General features: G+C 40.8%; 1 protein-coding gene across 4 annotated transcripts in view; it reads right to left on the reverse strand.

Annotated features, from left to right (window-relative positions):
* Positions 1–5,627: 5,627 nt before the first annotated feature.
* Positions 5,628–23,389, reverse strand: part of CCDC68 (coiled-coil domain containing 68) — a 41,635-nt gene continuing 23,873 nt past the window's right edge. For 2 of the 4 annotated variants that reach the window (XM_079784185.1, XM_079784186.1), the window contains 6 exons: positions 21,507–21,635; positions 16,248–16,330; positions 13,835–13,940; positions 12,334–12,417; positions 10,332–10,408; positions 5,628–5,950 (listed from right to left, as the gene is read on the reverse strand). In XM_079784185.1, coding sequence (XP_079640311.1) covers positions 5,893–5,950; positions 10,332–10,408; positions 12,334–12,417; positions 13,835–13,940; positions 16,248–16,330; positions 21,507–21,635 — 537 coding nt within the window. In that variant the 3' untranslated portion in view covers positions 5,628–5,892. The remainder of the gene's footprint in view (positions 5,951–10,331; positions 10,409–12,333; positions 12,418–13,834; positions 13,941–16,247; positions 16,331–21,506; positions 21,636–23,389) is intronic. The other 2 variants (XM_079784183.1, XM_079784184.1) reach the window with 1 other exon arrangement.

Raw genomic sequence — 23,389 nt, forward strand, 5'->3', positions numbered from 1 at the left:
TGCCCCAAGCTTGCAACTGGGCATGTGCCCTGACTCGAACCTTGACCTCTTGGTTCATAGGTCGACACTCAACCACTGAGCCATAAGCTGGGCTGTTTGCTTGTTTTTTAAAGTGTCATAGTTTGCTAAATACTTAAGAAGGAATCCTTTTTGTTGGTGTTGTTAATCCTCATTCAAGGACATTTTTTTCCCCAATTGATTTTTTAGAGAGAGTGGAAGGGAGGGAAGGATGGAGAAAGAAGGGGGGGAGAGAAACATCCATGTGAGAGAGACACATTGATTGGTTGCCTTCCCAACATGCCAGGCATTGCGCCCCCAACTGGCAGGAGAATCATACCTGCAATCCAGTATGTACCCTGCCTGGGAATCCAATAGGCAACTTTTTGGTGCACAGGACAATGTTCAACCAACTGAGCCACTCTGATGGGGAAGGATATATTATTTTAAAATTGTTTACATCCTGGCTGGGATGCTCAGTGGTTAGAGCATTGGATGGAGCACCAAAGGGTTGTGGGTTCAATCCCAGTCAAGGGCGCACACCTGGGCTACAGGTTTGATCTCCTGCCCAGAGCAGATTTATGTGTCTCTCTCCTCTCTCTCTCTCTCTCTCTCTCTCTCTCTCTCTCTCTCTCTCTCTCTCCACCTCTCCCTCTCTCCCCCTCTCTCCTTCTCTCTTCCTCTTTCTCCCTCTCTCTCTCTCTCTATCCTTCCTTTCTTCCTTCCCTTCCACTCTAAAAATCAATGGAAAAATATCCTCAGGTGAGGATTAACAACAACAAAAAACAAAAAAACAAACAAAAAAAAAACTGTTTACAAAGTATTATGATCATTCACTATTCTCCATACCACAGCATTTTTTATTCTAATCTGGATTGCTGCTTGTGGAGAAAGAAGAGCTGTAATAAGATTGTGAGCGTTGCTGTTCTGTTAGAAACTCATTTAGGTGACTGGCATTATGGATTAGGAAGCCAACACACGAATGATCATTTGACTAAGGCTATCTTATAGGTACTAGAAACATTTTGTGGTAGTCATCAGATTTGTGAAATGACCATAGCTTTAGAACATTTTCATAGGTCTCTGAGAGAAAGACTCTTCTTTACCAAAAGGTTGTTTTTAAAAAAAAAAAAAAAAAAAAAGCAGCAAGGTTAACAACAGAAGACTTCAATCTGTCTGATTAATTCCCCAGAGAAAATTTACATCATGAGCTCATTCACACTCATGAAAAAGTGAAACAGAGACTTGAGTCCTGCTAGTTAATATATTGGATTATGAACACACAGCACCTTGCTCCCAAATACTAAGAGCAGTTCCTGTCAGTCCTGGAGGGTCAGTCAAAACAAGACTATTCAGTGCCCTGGAAAAAAGCACACCAAGGAGGGGATTGAGGTATGAATTCTTAAAAGCCATTAGGTTACCATGGCTCAGAATTCAAAGAACTGGAGGAAAAACTTAATCAAATAAAAAGAATGATTTATAAAAAGGAAATATGAAAGAATATGCTGCATGGAAAATGCTTTAGACAATATTGGGACTTATTACCTGCCAGTCCAGCTTACGTCTTGACTATTCCCGCCAGCCCATCCTGCAAAGTATGTGCACCTGTGCTGGCTCCTGTCTGGGCCACTCCCACCAAATACCAGCTCCTTTGGCCACTTCCCTATCTTTCTTCTCATCTTTGCCTAAATGTTATCGTCAGAGAGAGAGTTCTTCTTCTTCTTCTTTTTTAATGCACCAGAATGATGCTTTGTAACTTTCAAAATTCTTTTTTTTAACTTTTATTATTTTATTTTTTAAATACAGTTTACTTTCATTATTATTCTGTATTGGTTTCAGCTGTGTAGCATAGTGAGAGAGTTCTTATTTAAGATGACTATCCTCCTTAAATGACGAATCTACAGTTACCATAGTTTCAACGATCACCTGATTAAAATTGCAATCACAGCCTTTCACCCCTGGTAACTCCAGACCCCTGAGTCTTCTTCTTCCTCTCCTCCTCCTCCTCCTCCTCCTCCTCCTCCTCCTCCTCCTCCTCCTCCTCCTCCTCCTCCTCCTTTTTCTTCTTCAGTCAGTGGGCACCTCTAACTTTATTATTTCCATGAAGATGGAGAATTTTTTCCCCTTTTCTTTACTCTTGGCCACATGCACCCCCCTCTCCTCTTCTCACTGCTGTAGCCCTGATATCTAGAACAGTGACTAGCCAATAGGGGGCATTCAATAAATATTTGTTGCAAAACAATGAATGAATCCTGTTTGAAAAATTGATCAAGTGAACTTTAGACTAATAGTGCTAACTTAAAATATTTACTATTTTATTAAAGTAAATTTTCAAATATTTAAATGACATAATTTATGGATTTTTGTGAAGATACATGCTCATGAAAGGCTCACCATTATCAACACATTGAAAATTACTAAACCATCCTTGGGTACCCAGGATAAATTGCATTTTTCCATATTTCTAAAACCAGTTTTTTTTAAAATATATTTTTATTGATTTCAGAGAGGAAGGGAGAGGAGATAGAAACATCAATGAGAGAGAATCATTGATCGGCTGCCTCCTGCACGCCCCCTACTGGGGATTGAGCGCACAACCGGGGCATGTACCCTTGACAGAATCAAACCTGGGACCTTCAGTCTGCAGGCTGACGCTCTATCCATTGAGCCAAACCACATAGGACACATATTTCTAATACAGTTTTAAACACATAAATACTTAATAACAAAGCAATTAAATATAATTTAAATTTTTATTGCATCCTTAATATTTCTAATCAAGAAATAAGAGGTGGATGGAAGAGAAATATAATGATTATTATATTAGTGAGGGGAGTTTCAATTATTGGGGAATTGGGTACCTTTTTTGATATTGGTAAGGATGCTATAATAATTTTCTGGTCAAAGGAGAGTTAAGGATTTTCAAAGTGAAGAAATATGAAAGAATTTTAGAAGTATGTTCGTGTTAATTTCATAATACTACTACTTTTTCAAATGTATAATAAATCATAATAGATTCCTTTTGGCATTGATTTGGATCCAGGGAAAATTAGCAGAAAATTCAGGGAGCTATCTGCATATTGTATTTTTTTATTGACAAAAACAATCAGTTTTTATTATTAATTATATAACAATTTGTTCATTTATTTATGTATAATAATTTTAATGTTAAAAGAAAAAATTCACAAACTATAATGTAAATGTCCTTATTTTAAGACATTATAAGAAATTACTCAAAACATATACTATATCAATGGTTTAAATATTTCTTAATGATAAATTGTAATACTATATGTAATCAAAGTGAAATTAAATTTGCCTGGCTAGCATGGCTAGTGATTGAGCATTAACATATGAACCAGGAGGTCATGCTTTGATTCCCATTCTAGACACATGCCCAGGTTTCAGGCTCGATCCCCAGTGTGGGGCATGTGGGAGGCAACAGATCAATGATTCTCTCTCATCATTGAGGTTTCTATCTCTCTCCTTCTCCCTTTCTCTCTGAAATCAATAAAAGTATATATTTTTTAAAATGAAACTAAATTTCTTTGCATTTCCCACATTCATGTATTCACTTCAAGGCTTACCTCAGATCTTCTTATCCAATATATTAATTAGTATAATTATAAGTGCAATTATTTAGACTTCAACCAAACTAGTGTTTGTTTTTGTGTCTTTCCTGTGTGGCACTACTTTTTAAACTAATAAACTTTTCCACTGTTATCATTTGTTTCGTGACTCAGAAATGTTTATTTAAAAAATGTTTCAAATGATAAAACGCTGAAATAATAAAGAGATAGGAAATAATCCATTTATGACAAATAAATGGTGCTGCTGATGCTACTAAAAAGACACTTTTGTGTTTGAAGAGATCAGATCTTTTCAGGCTTCTGAACCTGCTTATTCTTATTCTCAGGAGATCGCAAGATCATTCATTCCAAAGTGAGCCCTCCAGACCTCATGAGCAGGTCCTATCAGTATTATGTCCAACTGTACTTCCCTGTTTAAAAATGAGTGTAGTTAAATCAAAATAAAATCCAATAGTATTCTTCCATTTTCGATTTTAGAAGACATTGTTCTAACGGATACCACCCAGGCTGTTAGCTCAGTTTGATGGGTTTATTCACAAACCTCGTATTTATTACAATCCAGCATGATGACTGATGGGTAAGAGGAACCTACACGGTCTCTGAGTGAAGTCTCCTACTGCACAGTTATGTAACATTTCAAGGGTGACAGTACTTTGATGGATTTATAAATACATCACTTCGCCTCATTTGTTCAGACCTTTAAATATTTCATAGATGACAGTGATAATTTCACATTCCACATGGAAAGGCTTTGAGCGTATTTCCTGAGAAAATGGTTTGAGTTACATACTAGAGAGGATGATCAAAAGACTTAAAGTAGTTCACCCTTTAGGGCGACTAAGATCTTCCATTATTCCTTTAGTCAAAGAGCATTCTGCTTTCCTGGCTGTCAGTATGTCCGCATTTCTACAGGTTAGAATTTGGTTTTACTCAGAACGATCACAAGCTCACCTGTAATGAATGCATGTACCAACATTTAACCTTTTGCACTCGGATGTCGAGTGTGACTCGACACGGTTAGCATTAGAATAAAGGAATCGAGAAAAAAGCAAGCAAGTGCAAAGGGTTAAGCACACTTTCACAAGAGCACTAGACATACAATTCTAATTCATGAATTCAGATTCTTCTTGGCTGCAGACTGCAGCCACTGTTCCTTCAAACTCATAATACAGGCATTTTTATGGAGGTCTGAGCCAACAGCACTGTGTTCCAGTCCTTACTTGCCCCCAATATTTTACTTAGAAAATATAATAAATATTGAAAAGGAAATTAGCCAGGAAGGCCGTCACAAAGTGCATTCCTTTGTACTTAGGTGTGTGTTTTTTTCATCAACCAATTTTCAATCCCAGCTAAAAAACCCTGGTTTCCTAAGGTGTGGTGAGTAGCCATGTTTCTCAATTTGGGAGGGGTGTGTGTGTGCTGGAGAATTAGCTGAAAAGAATCTTCCCTTGCCCATAACTCAGTTGAGAATAACTGTACCACTAACAATGTTCAAAAATGAACTTATATCATCTACATGAATAAAAGAGAAATATGCAAATTGATCATCACTTCACGACACACCAGCCAATCAGGAGTGAGTATGCAAATAAACCGACAAAGATGGTGGCAGCCCCACCCCCAGCCACTCCAGGCCTCTGGGCAGCATGCATGCAGGTGTGGAGCGGCTGGGCAGAGAAGGATGCCTGCTATGAGGGGAAGGGTGGGGGGTGGTGGGAGCTACAGGAGCGGTGCTCTGGCCGGAGCGAAGACGGAAAGCAGTGGCCAGAGCCAAGGCCTGGGTCCCAGGTGCCTGAGGAAAACCGGTGCTGGCAGCCAGGGGAAGGAAGGCCTATTGCACGAATCTTCGTGCAATGGGCCTCTAGTAGTAAGATATATTTTATTATCCAAAAGTCAACTTTAAAATATAACATTTATTCATACACATATACACACTTTCTTCTACTTACATAAATAAAAACCACTATCAAAGGTTCAAGTTGACAACCTTAAACCTTTCTCTTCAGTAAAAAATCTGCAAGAAAAGATAGGTTTTTAAAAACTTGAAAGCAGAATTTATCTTCCATCATGGGAAACTCCTGGTTTCTTCACCCACTAAATAAGTTTTGAAGAAAGAGTTCTTTCCCTCGAATATATGTTTGTTTGATTTTCTGGAATGTCATCTTGCTGCAAAGCTATTGATGTATAATGGATTCCATTAAATACTGGCATTGGGCCATTTTAACATGCAAGTTTAGATTCTGTTTCAAAGACTAAGTAAGATCCACGGAATGATCGTTCTCATTCAGATCTTCAGCCAGCCAGCTCATTTCCGTAGCCTAACCAACATCAAGTAGGGGGTAGAGTCTTCAGTCTTCAAGTCACTATAGAAAAGACAACACAGTCATCAAGATCAAGCACATTAACCTGCAAGGATATAATTGCTGTACCACCGCCATTACATCTCCACTGTCCTATACCACCGCATCACAACTAATTGCTTTAAGAGATGGCGGTTAATTGATGGATTTTAATTCCCCATGAGACACAGGAGAATCATGTTGTGGAAGCATTAAACTTATGCAAATTCACATAGTTGTACTAGAACAAAAGTGAGGAGGCATGGGGGTGAGGGGTCAGGAGAGTTAGAGCCTGTGTCTGCCACTCCACGCAGTGAAGATACTCACCAGAGTGACATGGAGATGGGAAACACATCAATGCTCCCTCAGAATGTTTTAATTCTGTGCGTTTCTCAAAGCCTGACCTTCTCTCCTCTCTCTCTCTCTCTCTCTCTCTCTCTCTCTCTCTCTCTCTCTGTGCGTGTGTGCATGCGTGTGTGTGTGTGTGTGTGTGCGCGCGCATGTTTTGTTTTCGTTGTCACTGTCTAATGACCTCTAATCTCCACATCTACTGGTGTTCAACCCAAGAAACATCTATATGTTCTAATGCTCAAAGGAAAAGCAAAACAAAGCAAAGCAAAACAAAACACAAACTTGTTTTTGGGTACTTACTGAGAGGTGGCATGGAAATGTATTTTATGGGTGATTTAAGGTATTTGCCTAGATTAATTTTGAAATGTACCTTTTTTTGAGTTAAGGGCTACTTTCATACTCCACTCTCCCTAGAGTTGTAAGCCCACTGTATGTTGGTGAATCTAGACTTACCAAACCATACTACTGCTCACATTCTCAAAGGAACCAATTAACCATATTTATTTTGCAAACATGAGACCTACCATTGAGATAGGGTATGTGGTGAAATGACTGTAACGGATAAGGGCTACAAGGACTATCACAGAGATAGTAAGACTAACCCCCAATGAATGTATGGCTGAGAACCCACAGAAAACCAGCTCTATCCAATGTGGAGACTAATTTCACTTTGCAGTAATCCCTAGCTTTGTTCTATGCTCATTGTAACATATTAGCATTCTAAATCATACACCTGGCTGCCATGATTGGAAACAGAAAGCCAATATAAGAACACAATATGGCCCATGGGGATCTTCCAAGAAGTCTCCATCCTAAATGTTCCTCTCCCTTATTGAATGTTCTATCCTCAGATTAAATGATCCTCAATAAAGGAAGCAAATCCCACGAGGGCAGGGCTACTCTGCCTATGCAGTAGCCTTCTCGTTCACTGCTGCACTACGAAACTTTCACTTTGAACTGTATTCTGGCTTAACTTTGAATTTGTTCCTACATGAGGCCAGGAGCTCACAGTGGGTCCCAGGCCCTTGGGTCCCTGGACCCCTGGAATGCCTGCATCGCCATTACATCATTCACACTGCAATTTCTATCAAAAATCATAAAACAAAGGGCATATTCAGTCCAGTTTCCCTATTTCAATTAGGAACTATTCCCATGTGCCCTTTCCCAAGTCATAGGAAGAAAATAAATCTTTAAAACTAAAAGGCCTTTCACTCTAAATTAACCGCAGCTGCTGTAGGATTGCCCGTAGAAGCCATTGTCTCCAACACATCCCCTCTGTTCCTGCAGCTTTCCCCACTGGGATCTCAGCACTCATTACTGCAGTGGTTACCGTAAGGAGACAACCAGTTCCTGGCTGGCTCCATTCCTTCCAGGGTCCAAACAGTGGATGCTGGCCACAATGCCTCACCACCCCAAGGGGAATGGTATCTGGTGTGGATGGAAAGGGGCCACATACTAAACCTGACAAGCTCAGGGGAGACCTATATGGCAGGCCTTGCAAACTCAGAGACCTAAAGTAGCCACATAGGGTTGTCTGAAATTAAAACTTCCTAACTAAAAGCAAGTCAGGGTGCTTAGTCATGTCTTAGGCCAGTATCTTCCTTGACAAAGGTCAGTCTTTACCTTCACTGGGTCTGTCTATTGTCCTTTTGCAGCTACAATAACAACCCCTTGGAATGTCAGAGTAATCCCCTTTTTCCAGACCCCTCAGGGCACAGTCTCCCAGCAGAGTGAGAGACCATGTAGCCCCTCATTGGTATCTTGTTCTCCCACATACCAGCTGTATGTGCTCTAAATGTTAATTAACTATCCTGTACCCACCAATGTAAAAGGATTTGTCTTTCTGTTTTATTCTTTATCAAATCTCTGAGATTTCCCTGCTTTGCTTTCTCCCACCTCCCTAATCTAGCACCAATGGATATCATGTAACCCCCCTTAAATCTCCACCTTTGACTCTAATGTATAAAATAAGCTGCAAAACTGCCATTCTCCAGAGCATTTGCCCAATCCATTGAGATTTTGCTTCCTGGCAATTGTCATCAGTTTGGCTCAAATAAAGTAAAAAAAAATTCTCTACAGGTTCAGAGGCTTCTTATGTAGATGACACTGTTAAGGAATCAAAAAATTGACCATCCTCTCCTCCCTTGTAAAGTCACAAGTCACGTTTTGCCTTTCTATTCCAAACTCTTCCCCCTCCCTGCTCTGAAGTGACCTTAATAAAACCTCGGTATAATGGACTAATTCAAGTGGGGGGATGTCTGTTAAAGCAGAAAGTCCCTTATATAACAAAGTAGGTTTTCCAAATGTGTGTGTTAAAAATTTAACAAATTACTTAGTTTACCTGTTTTTACTTATGGAGACCTGCTTGTGTAATTAAAATTTAGTATTATGAAAGGTTTAATTTCACAGAAAAGTTTTCTACATGTATTACTATAATTTTAAATTTACATTGAATTGGTCTAGTAAATGCATGCTTTCATCAGTCACCATGAGTAAGCAAATGCACACGGCTGGGCGTGGCTTAGCCCACGTGGGAACATAGGCCAGCAGGAATTAAATCTGCCGCAGAAAGTCTCCAGATAACAGAACCAATTACCACACAGGTGATGTGGTGTGATCAAGTGCTAATCATTCCCTGAACATTTTTTATGAGCAGTGACTCTAGGATTTAAATATGTAGACTACAGTTTTGGTATATAGTATTGATCTATGTTTGTGAAATTACTAGTGTTTTTTCCAACATATGGCCTATTCACTAAAATTTGTTAATAACAGTGAATTAATGATAAAAAATAACCTATTAATTTAATTATAGGCAAATCTTGGTTAAAAGCATTTTTAAATTATCAGGGTGTTAATTTTCACTTATGACATATGGAATGGAAATTTTGTCTGTTAAATCCGAAGTTCATTAAATCGAGGTCCACAAAATCGAGGATTTGCTGTATTCTCACTGCTTCTGAAGTGTGGGCATTTCACTGCCTCCTTTACTACTGCCGGGGCTACTTTCATTTCTTGATTAGAAGTTGCAGGGCTAGTGGCCAAAAGTTAAGAATAGAGCATCTGGGGGCCCAATGGTTTTAGAAGACTGGCTCATATTGGTTTCCTCTCTAGGCTGTAATTACATATATGATTAGCCAAGTGAAGCACTTGTTTCAGGGACTAAGACAGAGATGCTAAGGCCTGAACTCCTAGCCTGATGCTAATCACAGCGGGATTCTCCAGCTCAGGCATGCACCAAGAGTTTCAGAAAATGGGCTTCTGCCCCTGAGGGGCTAGACTGGGAAATTCAAAAGCTGCTAGAACAGGAAGGTTTTAATCACTTTTTAAATTATTCATGTAATTACAGACTGTTTTCTTTTAAGTGAATATTTCATAGAGTATTGTAAAAATGAGATTTGAGACCAGAAGTCTTTTTTTGTTTTGTTTTGTTTTACATCTTGTACTTTGGATTCGGTCAACACTAGAAAGTGACTTTGATGGTTTCAACTATCATTTCTATTGATTTACTGGGTCATTATCGTTACTTAATTGGGTCATTATTAGGTGGTTATTGAAGACACTTGTCGTTAGCAATGCAAGCAGTAAAGTGAAATACAAGGAACTAGTCTTACCCTCTTGACATTTATAGCCTATTTTGATTTGCGGTATAGACATGGACATTTAAATAAATATAAGCACTTCATGCTTAAAATACTCATCAATAGCACAGAACATGTGAGCAGTAGAAGAACAAGGACAAGAGAGGAGCCTATCTAGTTTGTTTGCAGGAAGTATTGAAGCCTAGATTGGGCTTGTTTTATAGCAAAGAAGAGATAAGAGATATCTAAGTGAATTAATTCATTTATTCAGTAAGCATTCATATGGCTCTAAGAAGTCAGTGGTGAACAAGATTAACACAGTTCCTAGTCTTGAAGAACTGAGAAACAGACAGTAAACAATGACATAAGTATTAATACATTGGGATCTCTCTCCAGTGGGATAAATGTCAACATTCATGAATGTTCAACAGGGGTTGTGAAGGCAGGTGGGGGTAGAAGAAGAGAGACTTTACCTTGTAGTGACGGCCTTAGATACCATTGTCCTAGGAGTTTCAGACCAAAGTGCCACCTTGGTTTTTAGTTCTTTATTCTAAAGTTGAAAAAAAAATAGTTCAGAAATCACATAGCTAGCACATTAATCATGCTCCTGATCAACGCTACATCACTCCTTGTCGTTCCTGTCAGAACACAGAAGGTAACCAGTTGAAAGTCACTAATATCTCTGAAATTACACACTCACTAGCTGGGTGACCTCATTCAGTTACTTAACCTCTCTGTGCCTAATTTCTTCATCTGTATAATAGATATAATCATAGTCTGTTCTCCAGAGGTTCTAAAATGAGATAAAAATATGTAAAGAACTCAGCTTAGTGCCAGGCACTGATTTTTAAGACTTAAAGGCAGTTGGTTTTTAACTGCATTGAGTAATTGCCCATCGATGGTATGTTTGCATGATTTTTTGCATGATATTTGCTTATCCATATTTACTACTTTATATAGAATGAATTAATACGTTAGCTGTGTAAAAATAACGTAAGAAAAATATTTTATCAAGTACTATTTGCCAAAAGGCCACTACGTTAGAAAAGCAGTGAGGAGATGCCTTTAAAGACATTTCTTAGCAGGCAGAGGCTGTATTGTGAAATGGATCATATAACCTGAGGCCCTCCGAGGTACCATGGTCAGCCCTCATGGGGCACTTGAGTGAACACTAGTTTTGAGCCAATTATTCCACAATCACCGCGCTTGCAGCTATGGAGAGCTGTGAGCATTGTCTTGATCAATGGACAGTCCCATATGACCTAAAGCAGGTGAGAACCTAAGCAAAGCCTGAGGCTTGAAGGGTTCACCCTGCAGAATGCGGAGAACAGTGGTCCTCTGGGAAGGTAGAAATGGTTACAAAATTCAAGACGTAAAAATCTGGACAACCTCTTTCTGTTATGAGTTTTTTCTTCTGTTGGGAAAGCAGAAGGAACACGGTGGTGGGGGGAATGGTGAGGTGGAAGGAATGGTGACTTGGAAGGAACAGTAAGGGGGTGGAATGGCGAGGTGAGAGGAATGGTGAGGTGGGAGGAATGGTGAGGTGGGAGGAATGGTGTGGCGGCATGCTGGGAGTGTGACCATGTAGCTCTGGTCTGCCCTGGGGAGGAGCAAAGCTCCAAAAGATGAGCAGGTTTGCAAGGAAGTCAGAGCCTCTGCGTATTCACAGAACAGTACAATACGGAAGTGGACAGCAAGCAGGACCCAGGGTTGAAGGAGCCAAGGTGGCCAGGTCTGGGAAGTCAGTGACTAGCCATCTGACAAAGACAGAGGGGTGACCCTGAGCAGTAAGTTGAGCTGAGGCAGCTATGGGGGCTTCATATACCCCAACCTCAGTGGGGGCTTCCCTAGTTCAAAGGGAATAGTGGGCAGATAGAAAAACATCTCAGTAAATGATAAAGTCTTATGCTGAGTTTTAAAACTCTGAAAAATAAGAAAATCATAAGAGCCTCTTGGAGTGAGTGAGCCCTGAGGCAAAGCTTGGAAGCCACGTGGATATGGATAAAGGAAGAAGAGAGAGGACACCTCAGGGTGGGAATAGGTAAAGGCTGGAGACAGCAAACAGGCTATCTGACTAAGCTGGCCTTGACCAAGCTTCTAATACCAGTCCATACCAGCTGTCTCCACAATATAGCAAATGTTCTGGAAAATTTACATGGACTTCTAACAATTATTTATTAATATGTAATGTTAATAATTTAATAATATCAACTGTTTAATACTGATACTTTAGTAATGATTAAGAGCACCTCTCCCCAGAGCTATAATTTCTTATGCATAGAAGATGCACATAAACACACATTCACAAAAAGACACTCATAGATCACCACAGATATGCACATATACTCACACATGAACACCCAGACACAGTCACACACATACATCCACACACAAGACATTCATACACAGGCTCACAGAAACACTGAACACACACAGTCACATTCACACTGAAAAATATAACAGATTCCTCCTTACCTGGGCTTCAAGTACATTAACTTTGTCTTTCAAATTTTCAATTCTTTTATCTTGTTCTTTTAAATTAATTTTTAAGCCTTCCATCTAAGAATTAGGAAACACAATTGAAAAACCTTGTCAGACAACAGGGAATAGTTACGTAAGTCAGAAATTGTGCAGGTTTCTGTGGTCAAATGATGTACATCCAAGACAAAAATGAAATCCCAAAGCATCAGGAGACTCAGCAGGCCAAGGAGAATAGCTGAACAAATTGGCTCCTGGGGATGCGAGCACACAGACGGTGCTGTTAAACATTTCAATCTTTGGGAAACCTGTTTAAACCAAATTCAGCAGGAGTGCGTCTGTGGAAAGCAGCACTGGCCATCCTGGTGTCTCAGCCACATAATGTGTTCAGACTGCAGATGCAGAGGCCAATGGACAAGCTGCCAGGCCGCTGCCTGGCGTGGGGCAGCAACCTGAGGCAGAGATCTGGCCAACCAGCAGCATGATGAGGGGAGCCTGCTTCGCTTCCAGAAGAAAAGCATCAGGCCAGTGGCAGCGTGGGGCTGGGAGGTGGACGAAGTTCAGAAGGGTGCAGGAAGAGCAACACGTGATTCTAAGGCCAACCCTGCCACTGCCAGCTCCGTCATTCAACTGCTGTGGGCCTCAGGTTTCCCATCTGTAAAATGAGACCGCGGGATGCCCCTAAGCCCTTTCTGGCTACAAAGTGCCGACAGTCAATTCTCTTGGTGAGGTTCTAACCGCATAAGCACAGACGTTACATTCATGTCAGGAAGGGGTTTGAGGTGTTTAGAAAGACTCCTTTTGGAGACAAATATTAGTACAAAAAAATGAATGAAGACACCCCTTTTCTAACACTCCTCCTAAGTAAATTTACATGAAACTCACCAATTATTCCTTCCTCGAGAAAAGGCTGAGCCTCCAAATATACACAATCTTCTAAAGAACACTGTACATTACCTAGCTCAGGACACTTAAAAAGTCACTGAAACATCTAAAATAACAATTTTCAACTGGTGTGCCAAAAAGTTTTTAAACATGCAATAGCTGACTCTTTAGTCAGAGGCACTGACCTCTTTTCCCTTAGATTGTCAAATGAAAAGTGACAGCAGCCAACACAACAAGAGCCGTTCGGGTGTGAATGAATCAAAATTATTATTTTTTTGTCAGATCAGCAAAAAACATATTTTGGTGTGCCGCGGGATTTTAGTAATGAGTTTATGTGTGCTATGAGATGAAAAAGGTTGAAAATCGCTGATCTAAAGAGCAGTTAAACACAATTTCCTCGATATCTTAGTTGAGAACATTCCAGGTGTTGGTGTACCAAAAAAAAGGGGGGGAGGGGCGGGCATTGAAAACAGAGCCGTGTTGTTTGGGAATAAAAAGCAGCCATCCGTGGGGAGAAGAATCTGGCTGCCTGTGAAACCCAGGCAAGCCGCTCCTATGGGGTCTTCTCGCTGTAAACATACCATCTCCCCAGAAACGTCTGGATTAACCTGACCTCCTGGATGACTCTGCGCAGGCTCTGGTGTTGGGAGTGGATCACGAACTGCAGGTGAGAGATCTGCTCCTGGAGAAGGGAAATCTCCTTCTGAAGACCCTGGACACTGGAGAGGCAAAGGGAGAGAGAGAGTAAAAGATTCACGAACGCATCATACAGCTGTTTTTTTGTTTGTTTGTTTTTTGTTTTGTTTTTTACAGCTGTGCTGATAGGTTTTCCTCACGTGCCACCTGCTACTTACTGGGCATTATGTGAGTCAGATGCCCAGGCCCCTTCACACAAGACACACTGAAGATAAACAGCCATAAGGCAGCCTCTGGTTAGCTCAGATAGGAACTTCAGTAAGAATATAAATTCGTGTCGAACGCTCCTTTCTGGCCCACCAGCAGGTAGCTGAGCCGAGTTGTAGTGACCCAGGTGCAGCATCTGCCTATCGCACCTGTCTTGCCTATGAGCACCCACAGACCTAGCACCCATCAGAATGCGCAGAGAATTTGAGGGGGGTAAGAGTTTAGAACACGGGTCCAGGAATGGAGACTTTACATACATACCAGAAACCAATTTCCAATGACACAGTTAGTATACCTTATAGATTGTGTATTTGTCTATTTATTATCTTGGCTTCCTACTTTGGGTAATTCTGCTACCTGTAAGTAGCTCAAGGGGGAAAAAAAAGAGGAAATTAAATTCCAGCTAATATTTTGATTCTACATCAACCATCGTGAAAAAAAGATGGTTGAAGTTTGAATTTAGATTACTCATAGTTTCCTAAAGCCCTATTTAGGTAACTGGAATTGATTATATAGTTATAATCAATTGCTAATGTTATCTGAGTTATGAGACAACAGCATTTTGGCAAGACCCACCCAACCTGGGAGCCTCGTGAGTTTGAAGTCACACACCTTTCTAAGCCTCAGTATAATAGACATAATAAGTCCTACCTCTTCTACTTTACAAGATTGTACTGTAGACTTAAAGGGATAAAGTGAATGTACTTTTGGAAAATGAGCTCTTTACAAAGTAATATATGAATATAATTTTCACTTATTAAGGTTTTACGATTATTGGCCAACATCCAATGCAATTGCAATTCTGATTTCCATTGCCTGTTCAAATATTACAAAGGTCATGGAAATTCATGCCACTCTACAGAACATGTTCTCATTAGAAAAAAAGTCTCTGTTTTGTGTCACAGCATGTACTAAAAATTGCTTCTCAAACTGCATGTGCATTGGAGGATCTTGTTAAATCATCAGGGATCTTATGCACATTCTGCCCAATTCAGGAAGCAGTATTAGGCCAGTCAGTCTCTTTCCTCTGGAATGGAGAGGAAAATGCAAAGAATATAAACCAGCTGGTGAAAATGGTGGGAAAAGGTAATGAACTGTACAGGAAGAACAAAGGAAGAGTGAAACTGCTCACACCCAGGACGGAATGGGAGCAACAAAATAATCTGGTTTCTAAAAGCCACGTCAGGTGCCCAGGGTGGCCTCCTGTCTTCCTGGAGATGCCTGCTCTCGAGGGCCGCAGCTCTCCAATCTTAACCCAACAGAGATCACCTTTATTTGTGGGAGCTTAACCCAGTCCCTACTGCTTTAACCCAAGAGTCTGATTCATGCTGATTTCATTTTCTTGCCTCTTAGCAAAGTGAATACCTCTACACCCAGCTCAGAAAAAGCAACAAATGAATATTTGTGATACTTACAAATCTATGAAAATTGCATAGGCCTGGGTGTTCAAACACCTTTCTATAAACACAAAACATCCATTTCCCTCAAGATATTTCTAAAACCTCTTTAAGATTTTTTTGAGAATTCTTTATAACCACTGCTCATATAGAATAGAACTGAAAAAAAAAATAGGTCAATTTCGTTTTTTCAAATGGTTACATTTTTTTTTTTTTTGGCTCAAAGACTGACAAAAAAACTATTATCAATAAAAAAAATCATTTCTAAAAGAAAATCCAGACTGTCTGGACTCTTAATGGAACTAAGGAGTTGTTCACATTATTTTTGTCACTTCCTACAAAGTTGGGGAACACCACAAACCTACCTTACAATTCCACTGCGGCTGGACAATTTAATGTCTGCTACTGCAGAGACCCATCAACAAAAAGTCAGAAGCACAGAAGGAATGAAGACCTCCACAGCATCCCCTTTATCACCAAGGGTAACTGGGGAGGGGAGGGGCTCCCTCAGTCTTCAGAAGGATTAACCTTCCCACAGTTTCCCTGGAGCCCAGGGAGCGGGGAAGGGCAGGCACACAGCGGCTAATGCCAGGAATTCTCTCCTCTCCTGCACTTACAGGCCTCCCGTTTCCTTAGGGGGCGGTAGCCTTCTGTCCACTGGCCAGTGGACCAGTGGAGAGAAAAGGTTCCAGGAACTGCTATTACTTAGGAGGTAGATTCGCAAACCTTTTAGCATGTGTAGTGTTGGATTTGAGTTGCAGCAGTTTGTTTTCCAAAGACAGTTTTCTTTCCAGCAGTGTTCTTTTCTCCTAGGAGAAAATAAGATACAATATTTGCTTATTTCTCTCTCTCTCTCTCTCTCTCTCTCTCTCTCTCATCAACATGTGTACATGTGGTAAGACATAATTGCAAACTGTTCACAAAAGATGCTTCTTGCAATAACAGGAATACCTCTTGAGCTAAAGAGGCCATTTTATGGAGCAGTGACAACCCGCCCCAGTGGAGCCTGGCCAGGCATTCTCTGTGTAGCTTTCGTGTAGTTTTCAAAGTCCGGTTGTCTGCCCCGGCTGTGTTCACTGTCCTTGCCTGCCCGCAGCACTCTCCCCGCAACCCAGCACACTGCCCACACAGCCTGCCCAGTGACCCCTCTCCTGCCTCTCCATCCCACTCCTGCAAGCCCCTGCTCATCTCTCCCACGGCTCTCCCACCACAGGTGCTTCTCCATTAGACTGAGGTCGGTACCCAAGGACACTATTGTGCTTAACTTGATATCTACCTGCTCATAGGGCATCTGTCAGGAAGTAGGAAAGCAGTAAATGCATTTTTAGGGAAGGACCAAGGTCACAAATGATAAAGTCACTTCCTAATTAGGATGTACCAGTAAGCGAAATGACAGGGAGCAAGAATAAGCCTTAATGTCATTAGTAAGCCAAACTCTTTCCATCTGAAAGGAAAATACACAGGTCCATGAAAAACCAAGCTGGGGTGATTGTGTTCTTTTTTATATTTATTTCACACAATGCTGTTTACATTCACTCCTGCGACAGTATCTGTATGGGTGAAACAAGGCAGGCTGTACAGCAAACACAGCATTAGAGTGGCTTTGGACCTGCATTGACCTGGTTTTGAAATTTTATGGCTGCATAATTCTTGCCAAAGCTTTCATCTTTCTGGGCCTTATTGCTGTTAATAAAATCAACCAAAACTTGGAAATCAAAGTAATGTACAGCATGTGGTTTTAATGTCATATTGGGTCACTTTAATAACCCGACCCAAGGATTATTTCATTCTCTTGGAGAATTTCCCTGTGTTTGATTTTTATTATTTATTATTACAGCCCTGACTCTGAAGTTGAATGTTAATTTATAGATTCATGTCTGTTTGAAAAGATAATCCCAAAGGTTATGTATTAATTGCCTTAAAGAATATTAACTGGCTAAATATCTAACCTAGTAATCCTATTCTATATGCCTTTTTACAAAATGCCTATAAATAGCCAGTTTCTCTAAATATTTTATTTAAACCAGCCTCATTAATGAATGATTTGAATAAATCATCTGACATGTATTCATTCTATATTTGTATAAGTCATGTTTTTTGACTCTGAACAACTCTAAAATGGGAATAATACTCCTATATTGAAAGTTGGAATGATTGAAGATAATATATGTGAAAGGCCTACGGGCTTCTCTGGGACGTATTAGGACCTCAATGTATAATAATTTAAAGGTGCCAAACACTTCATATTTTATGTGCTGTTATTTTTAAAATTTATACTTTTTCAATTTTTTTTCCTTAGCATTCCTGTGACATAGAAATTGTTCCAGTGTAGCACTAGTTGTGTTCAAGTTATCTCTGAGGGATCACAGATATGCCTTGTAACCTTATTACAATACTCGGATCATCAAAGAAACATATTACTGATAATATGCTTTGAATTTGTGGGGAGGAAAATGGTGTTTAATGAACATTCTTCTTAATGGACTTACTCCATTATCTTTATAACCAAGGTGCAAGCAGACCAGACAATTGGACATATCAATGTTCTGCCTTAAGGAGGGCTCTTAATGCTTCTTTTTTGACAACACAGAAAATCACACTATCCCAGCCAGAGCTTCTCAGGGATAGTGCCTTCTAGAAGGGAAAGGAGTTCGCAGCGCCACCCAGTGGGCAATCCACTCTTCCCAAATCACCCCTATTCATCATAATGGAGCAGACACTAATTTAAATCATGGCCAGATGTTAACATCTAAATGACCAAGATTGTCGTTTTTATCCAGCATCGGAGAAGACGGAGAGATAAGAGACATAATGGAGAGGATTGTAAACTGGTAACTGGACGACCATGGAATAGTTCCTGCTTGCATTGTCCTCATTTATAAAATGATGATGAGGAACTAGATGGTCTCAAAAGCACCTTTGAACTCTAAAATTCTAATAGAGCTAAATCAATGACACTAGAAAACAAATATGGTGCAACAGAATTGCACTGCTCGCAAAAGGAACATATGCTGTATTATAAGGCTCTAACTGGACGTTTTTGCTGGCTTATCACTGTGTGTATGGAATTCGTTCTTATTGCATCCCTGATTAAAGTGGGACAGATGGTGAGGGTTGTAAGTAATGTGTTCATTACCAGACCTCATACCACTAATGGCTATTTACTGGTGAGTAGAAAATGACTCCTTCTCCGGGGGCACCCCCTACCAGGGTGGTATTTATCAACCTTTGTTGTGGATGTTCATTTTTCAATTTTCATTTCCTTGTTGGACTCACCTTTTTCCTATTATACAAAAGTCTCTGTACCTCCTTCCCTTCTTCTGATACACACTCTGCACCCGAGAAACCCTTCATCACAGCCTGTATTCTCAGTATCTCCTTAAACCAAGATGCTTTGCCCAGCTTTGCTTCTTAAAGTTTTATTTCTTTGCATGTTTGCTTTACAAATATAAAGTATCTTTAAACTAAATGTCTTTAAAAAACCCACAGAAAAACTCCATTGCCCTTCTATTCCATCCTCACCTACCCCGCATCCCAGACATCCGAATGGATCCACTCTAAGAAATCATTGAACTAGTATTCTGGAAGTTACTGCAAGGCCTTGCTGAGCCATGGGCATCTTGTCCACTCACTCTGTCCCAGAACTCCTAGAGACAGTCCACCATGATGGGTCAATATCAAGACAAACGCTCATCACTTCTGAGACATCTCACCTCTTACTGGGGTATATCCCCTATCTTCAGTAGGGGTGCCAGCATCCCTAAGGAGCCCTAAGAGAATGGATGAAGGGAGATCTGGAAAGTTCCTTGAGTCCCACACAACCCAGATATACTACATTGTACTCTCCATAAGCAGACTGTATCTGGTTCATTCATGAATAGATACCTAGCCTCTAGCTCAGGCTGGTACATGGTAGGTGCTCAAATATTTGTGGAATTAAGTCACATGAATATATTCCAGAATTCTGACATGAACCTATATCGAGTACAGATTTCTAGGAAATGAAAAGTATATTCCACGGTTCTTTTGTTCACTTTCAGGAACTGACAATTGGCCCCTAACCCTCACCCAAAGCTGCTGGGTTTGAGGTGAGTGCAAGTCTAAATTTAAATGTCAAACTAGTTAATCAAGTTGTTTGGTTAAACAACCCTATTTGCATTCCAGAATTGTCTTTCTTTCCTAATGGCAAGCATTCTTTGTGCTATCTTAGTTTGTTAAACTATTTATTACATGATAAGTATCCTAATACTACAAATAGTCATTCAAATGTTATAACTTGTCCAAAACATCCTAATGATGGGCTGTCACACAAGGACAAACCAGTTGCTTAAGGACATTGTGGCCCAGTGACTTTGGCTCAAGTGCAACACTCGGTGACCCACTGCACAACATAGATGCAGCTGTGTATTATTATTATTTGATTCAGTTCAGTTTAGGCTTATTTAGTTTTTGTGATTTCCTCATAGGACTTTCATTAAGATTACAAATTTGGCCAAATGCACAGTGTTATCAATTAAATTCTTGGAACATATTTAAAAATTAATCAAAGTCCTTTTGCCAAGAAACGTGAATATTGAAACAAGATGCTTTTGAAGTGACATTTCTAAAATGGGATCAACTGGGGGAAACTCATTAAATAAAACAAGACTGGAAAGAACATAGGTAAATCAGGGAATCTATACTAATAAAAGGGTAATATGCAAATTGGTCAGGACGCCCTCACAGTAACGACCAAACAGCAGGCTGTGTGGGGCGACCAGGCCAGCAGGGGGATTAGTGAGGGACGACCAAATGACTGAACAGTAGGCTGTGTGGGGCAATCAGGCAGGCAGGCAGGTGAGCAGATTGGAGAGGGTGCAGGCTGGGCTAAGGGCACCACCCCCTCCCGTACATGAATTTCGTGCACCAGGCCTCTAGTTAATATAATAAAAATATAAAATGTATTAGAAAGTATTTACTAGAAGTAAAGCCTATATTCTGTGTGGGGCAGGGGGTTTAGTGACGGACGACCAAACAACTGAACAGCAGGCTGCATGGGGTGACCAGGCCGGCAGGGAGGACAGTGAGGGGCGACCAGGCCGGCAAGGGGGGAAGTTGGGGGCGACCAGGCTGGCAGGGGGAGCCATGAGGGGCAACCAGGCCGGCAGGGGTGGCCAGTTGGGGTAACCAGGCCAGCCAGGGGGGCAGTGAGGGTCAGGCCAGTGGGGGCAGCAGTTGGGGGCAACCAGGCTGGCAGGGGGAAGTTGGGGGGTGACCAGGAAGGTGGGGGGGCATTTGGGGGTGACCAGGCCAGCAGGGGGGCAGTTGGGGGCAACCAGGCCAGCAGAGGGGGGCAGTTGAGGGCAACCAGGCCAGCAGGGGGGGCAGTAAGGGGCGACCAGGTTGGCAGAAGAGGGGGAAGTTAGGAGTGATCTGGCCGGCAGGCAGGGGCAGTTAGGGGTGATCAGGCTGAAAGGGGGGGCAGTTAGGGGCAATCAGGCAGGCAGACAGGTGAGCAGTTAGGAGCCAGCAGTCCTGGATTGTGAGAGGGATGTCCGAATGCCCGTTTAGGCCCGATCCTACTGGGATCGGGCCTAAACGGGCAGTCAGACATCCCTCAAGGGGTTCCAAATTGGAGAGGGTGCAGGCTGGGCTGAGGGACACACCACCCCCGTGCACGAATTTCATGCACTGGGCCTCTAGTTAATAGATAAACTTGGTGATCTTCTCCATTGTTTCCATTCAGTGTCTCACATGGTTCCCCTTTCTAAGTTTTACATTTACTGGAAGGAGAAAGTGACAGAGTGATAACATCAGTATTTGTAGAGAGGTCAATCCTGAACAAATAGATCATATTAAATGTGTAAGGACAGAAACTAGCATCACTGAATACTTCCTAAAGTCTTAGGAGTTGAAAAGAGTACTGCTACTTAACGTTATCTTATTCATTTTGGTGATATTTTTTTAATTGCAGGAAGAAATCCCTTTAATTCTCTAGCCCTTTACCTTTTCCATTCTCTGTACAAGGCTCTCCAATGCTGTAATTTTATTATGCTTTTCTTCAAGTTTATCAGCAACTTGATTCAGATGTTCAACCTGTTGTTTCAATTCCTGTTCTTTTTCAAGTTTGTTAACCTTTGGTCAGAAAGACATTTGTCAGTTTATTAATTTGTTAAACCTATACAGCAAATACTCAATTTAACAGACTTTGGATTTAATGAACAAAATTTCTGGTTCATATGTCATATGTGAAAATTAACACCCTGTTAATTTTAAAATACTTTTAACCTAGATTTGGTTATAATTAAATTAACAGGTAATTTTTTTGTTATTAAGTCACTATTATTTTTAACAAGTTTTAATGAATAGCCCTAGCTGTTTTGGCTCAGTGGATAGAGCATCGGCCTGCAGACTGAAAGGTCCCAGGTTCGATTCCGGTCAAGGGCACATGCCTGGGTTGCGGGCTCGATCCCCAGTGGGGGGCATGCAGGAGGCAGCAGATCAACGATTCTCTGTCATCATTGATGTTTCTAACTCTCTCTCCCTCTCCCTTCCTCTCTGAAATCAATAAAAAATATTTTTAAAAATAAGCCAGATGTTGGAAAAAATACTGTAGTAATTTCACCGACATAAATATTATATATCTACAACTATAGTCTACATATTTAAATCCAAGAGTCACCATGTGTAAACAATGTTCAGGGAATGATTATCACGTGATCACACCATGTCATGTGAGGTAATTAGTTCTGTTGTCACGCAGTGTGACTTTCTGCAGCAGTTGTAACTCATGCTGGCCAAAGTTCCCAGTGCACTAAGCCATGCCCAGCCGTGTGCATTTGCTTACTCATTGTGACTGATGAATGCACACATTTACTAGATCTATTCAGTGTAAATTTAAAATTACTGTAATACATATAGGAAACTTTTCATACATACTTCATTTTAATTACACAAATGTGTCTACATAAGTAAAAACAGGTAACCTAATTTGTCAAATTTTTAACATACGCATTGGAAAAACCTACTTTCCTATATAATGGACTTTCGGCTTTAACAGATGACTCCTTGCCTGAATTAGTCCATTATATCAAGGTTTTACTGTACAAATATTATCTTCTATAATTTTCTGAGTAACCCAAAAAATAATAATAACAATTTGCACTTGTTTAGAATTCATTTTTTAATTCAGTGTTTCCTTCTAAATAAACCTGATGGGCTACAACAACACCAAATCAATGAAGAATTAATAATATATAAATATCCCTAGAATGTTTACCTTTGTTACCATAAAGTGTACTACTTGAACTGGTATGAGAAAGAGAGACACAAATTTAAGAAAAACAAAATTTTTTACCTTTTCTCAACAAAACATATCTAGAACAAAAATGAAATTTTATATAGTTTAAGAAAAATAATGTTTTATTTTAACACAAAAGTGTCATAAAAGCAGAATAATTCTCTCCACTGTGTCCAGGCGGGTAGCAGCTGTGCTAAAGACCAGTGGAGAGCAGTCCACCTGGCCGCCCCCGGACCACAGGTGGGCGCTTTTCAGCTGACTTCTGACATGCACACTCACAGCTGCGTGTGTAGTTAACAGATTTGAGTGTGTGCAGTTTTAAAAAAGTGTCTGGCTTCCCTTGACAATACCAGGCGGGCATTGCTGCCAGGCCACTCCAGGCTGGGGCTGAGCCCCTTGGCCGGGACATGTGCGCTCCAGGCCCGCAGGCTCACCCCTCACAGAGCGCTGGGGTCCACACAGCCTGTCACCCAGGCTCTTATCCGCACCCTGCACCTCCACAGGCTGAAGCATGAAGGCCTGTCACCGAGGAGAGAATTTCCTACTGTGTCCCCACCGTGCTTTCCTAGGGCCGGCGCTGGCGGGGATC

Source organism: Cnephaeus nilssonii (assembly GCF_951640355.1).
Source record: "Cnephaeus nilssonii genome assembly, chromosome: 11".
Classification (NCBI taxonomy): Eukaryota; Metazoa; Chordata; class Mammalia; order Chiroptera; family Vespertilionidae; genus Cnephaeus; species Cnephaeus nilssonii.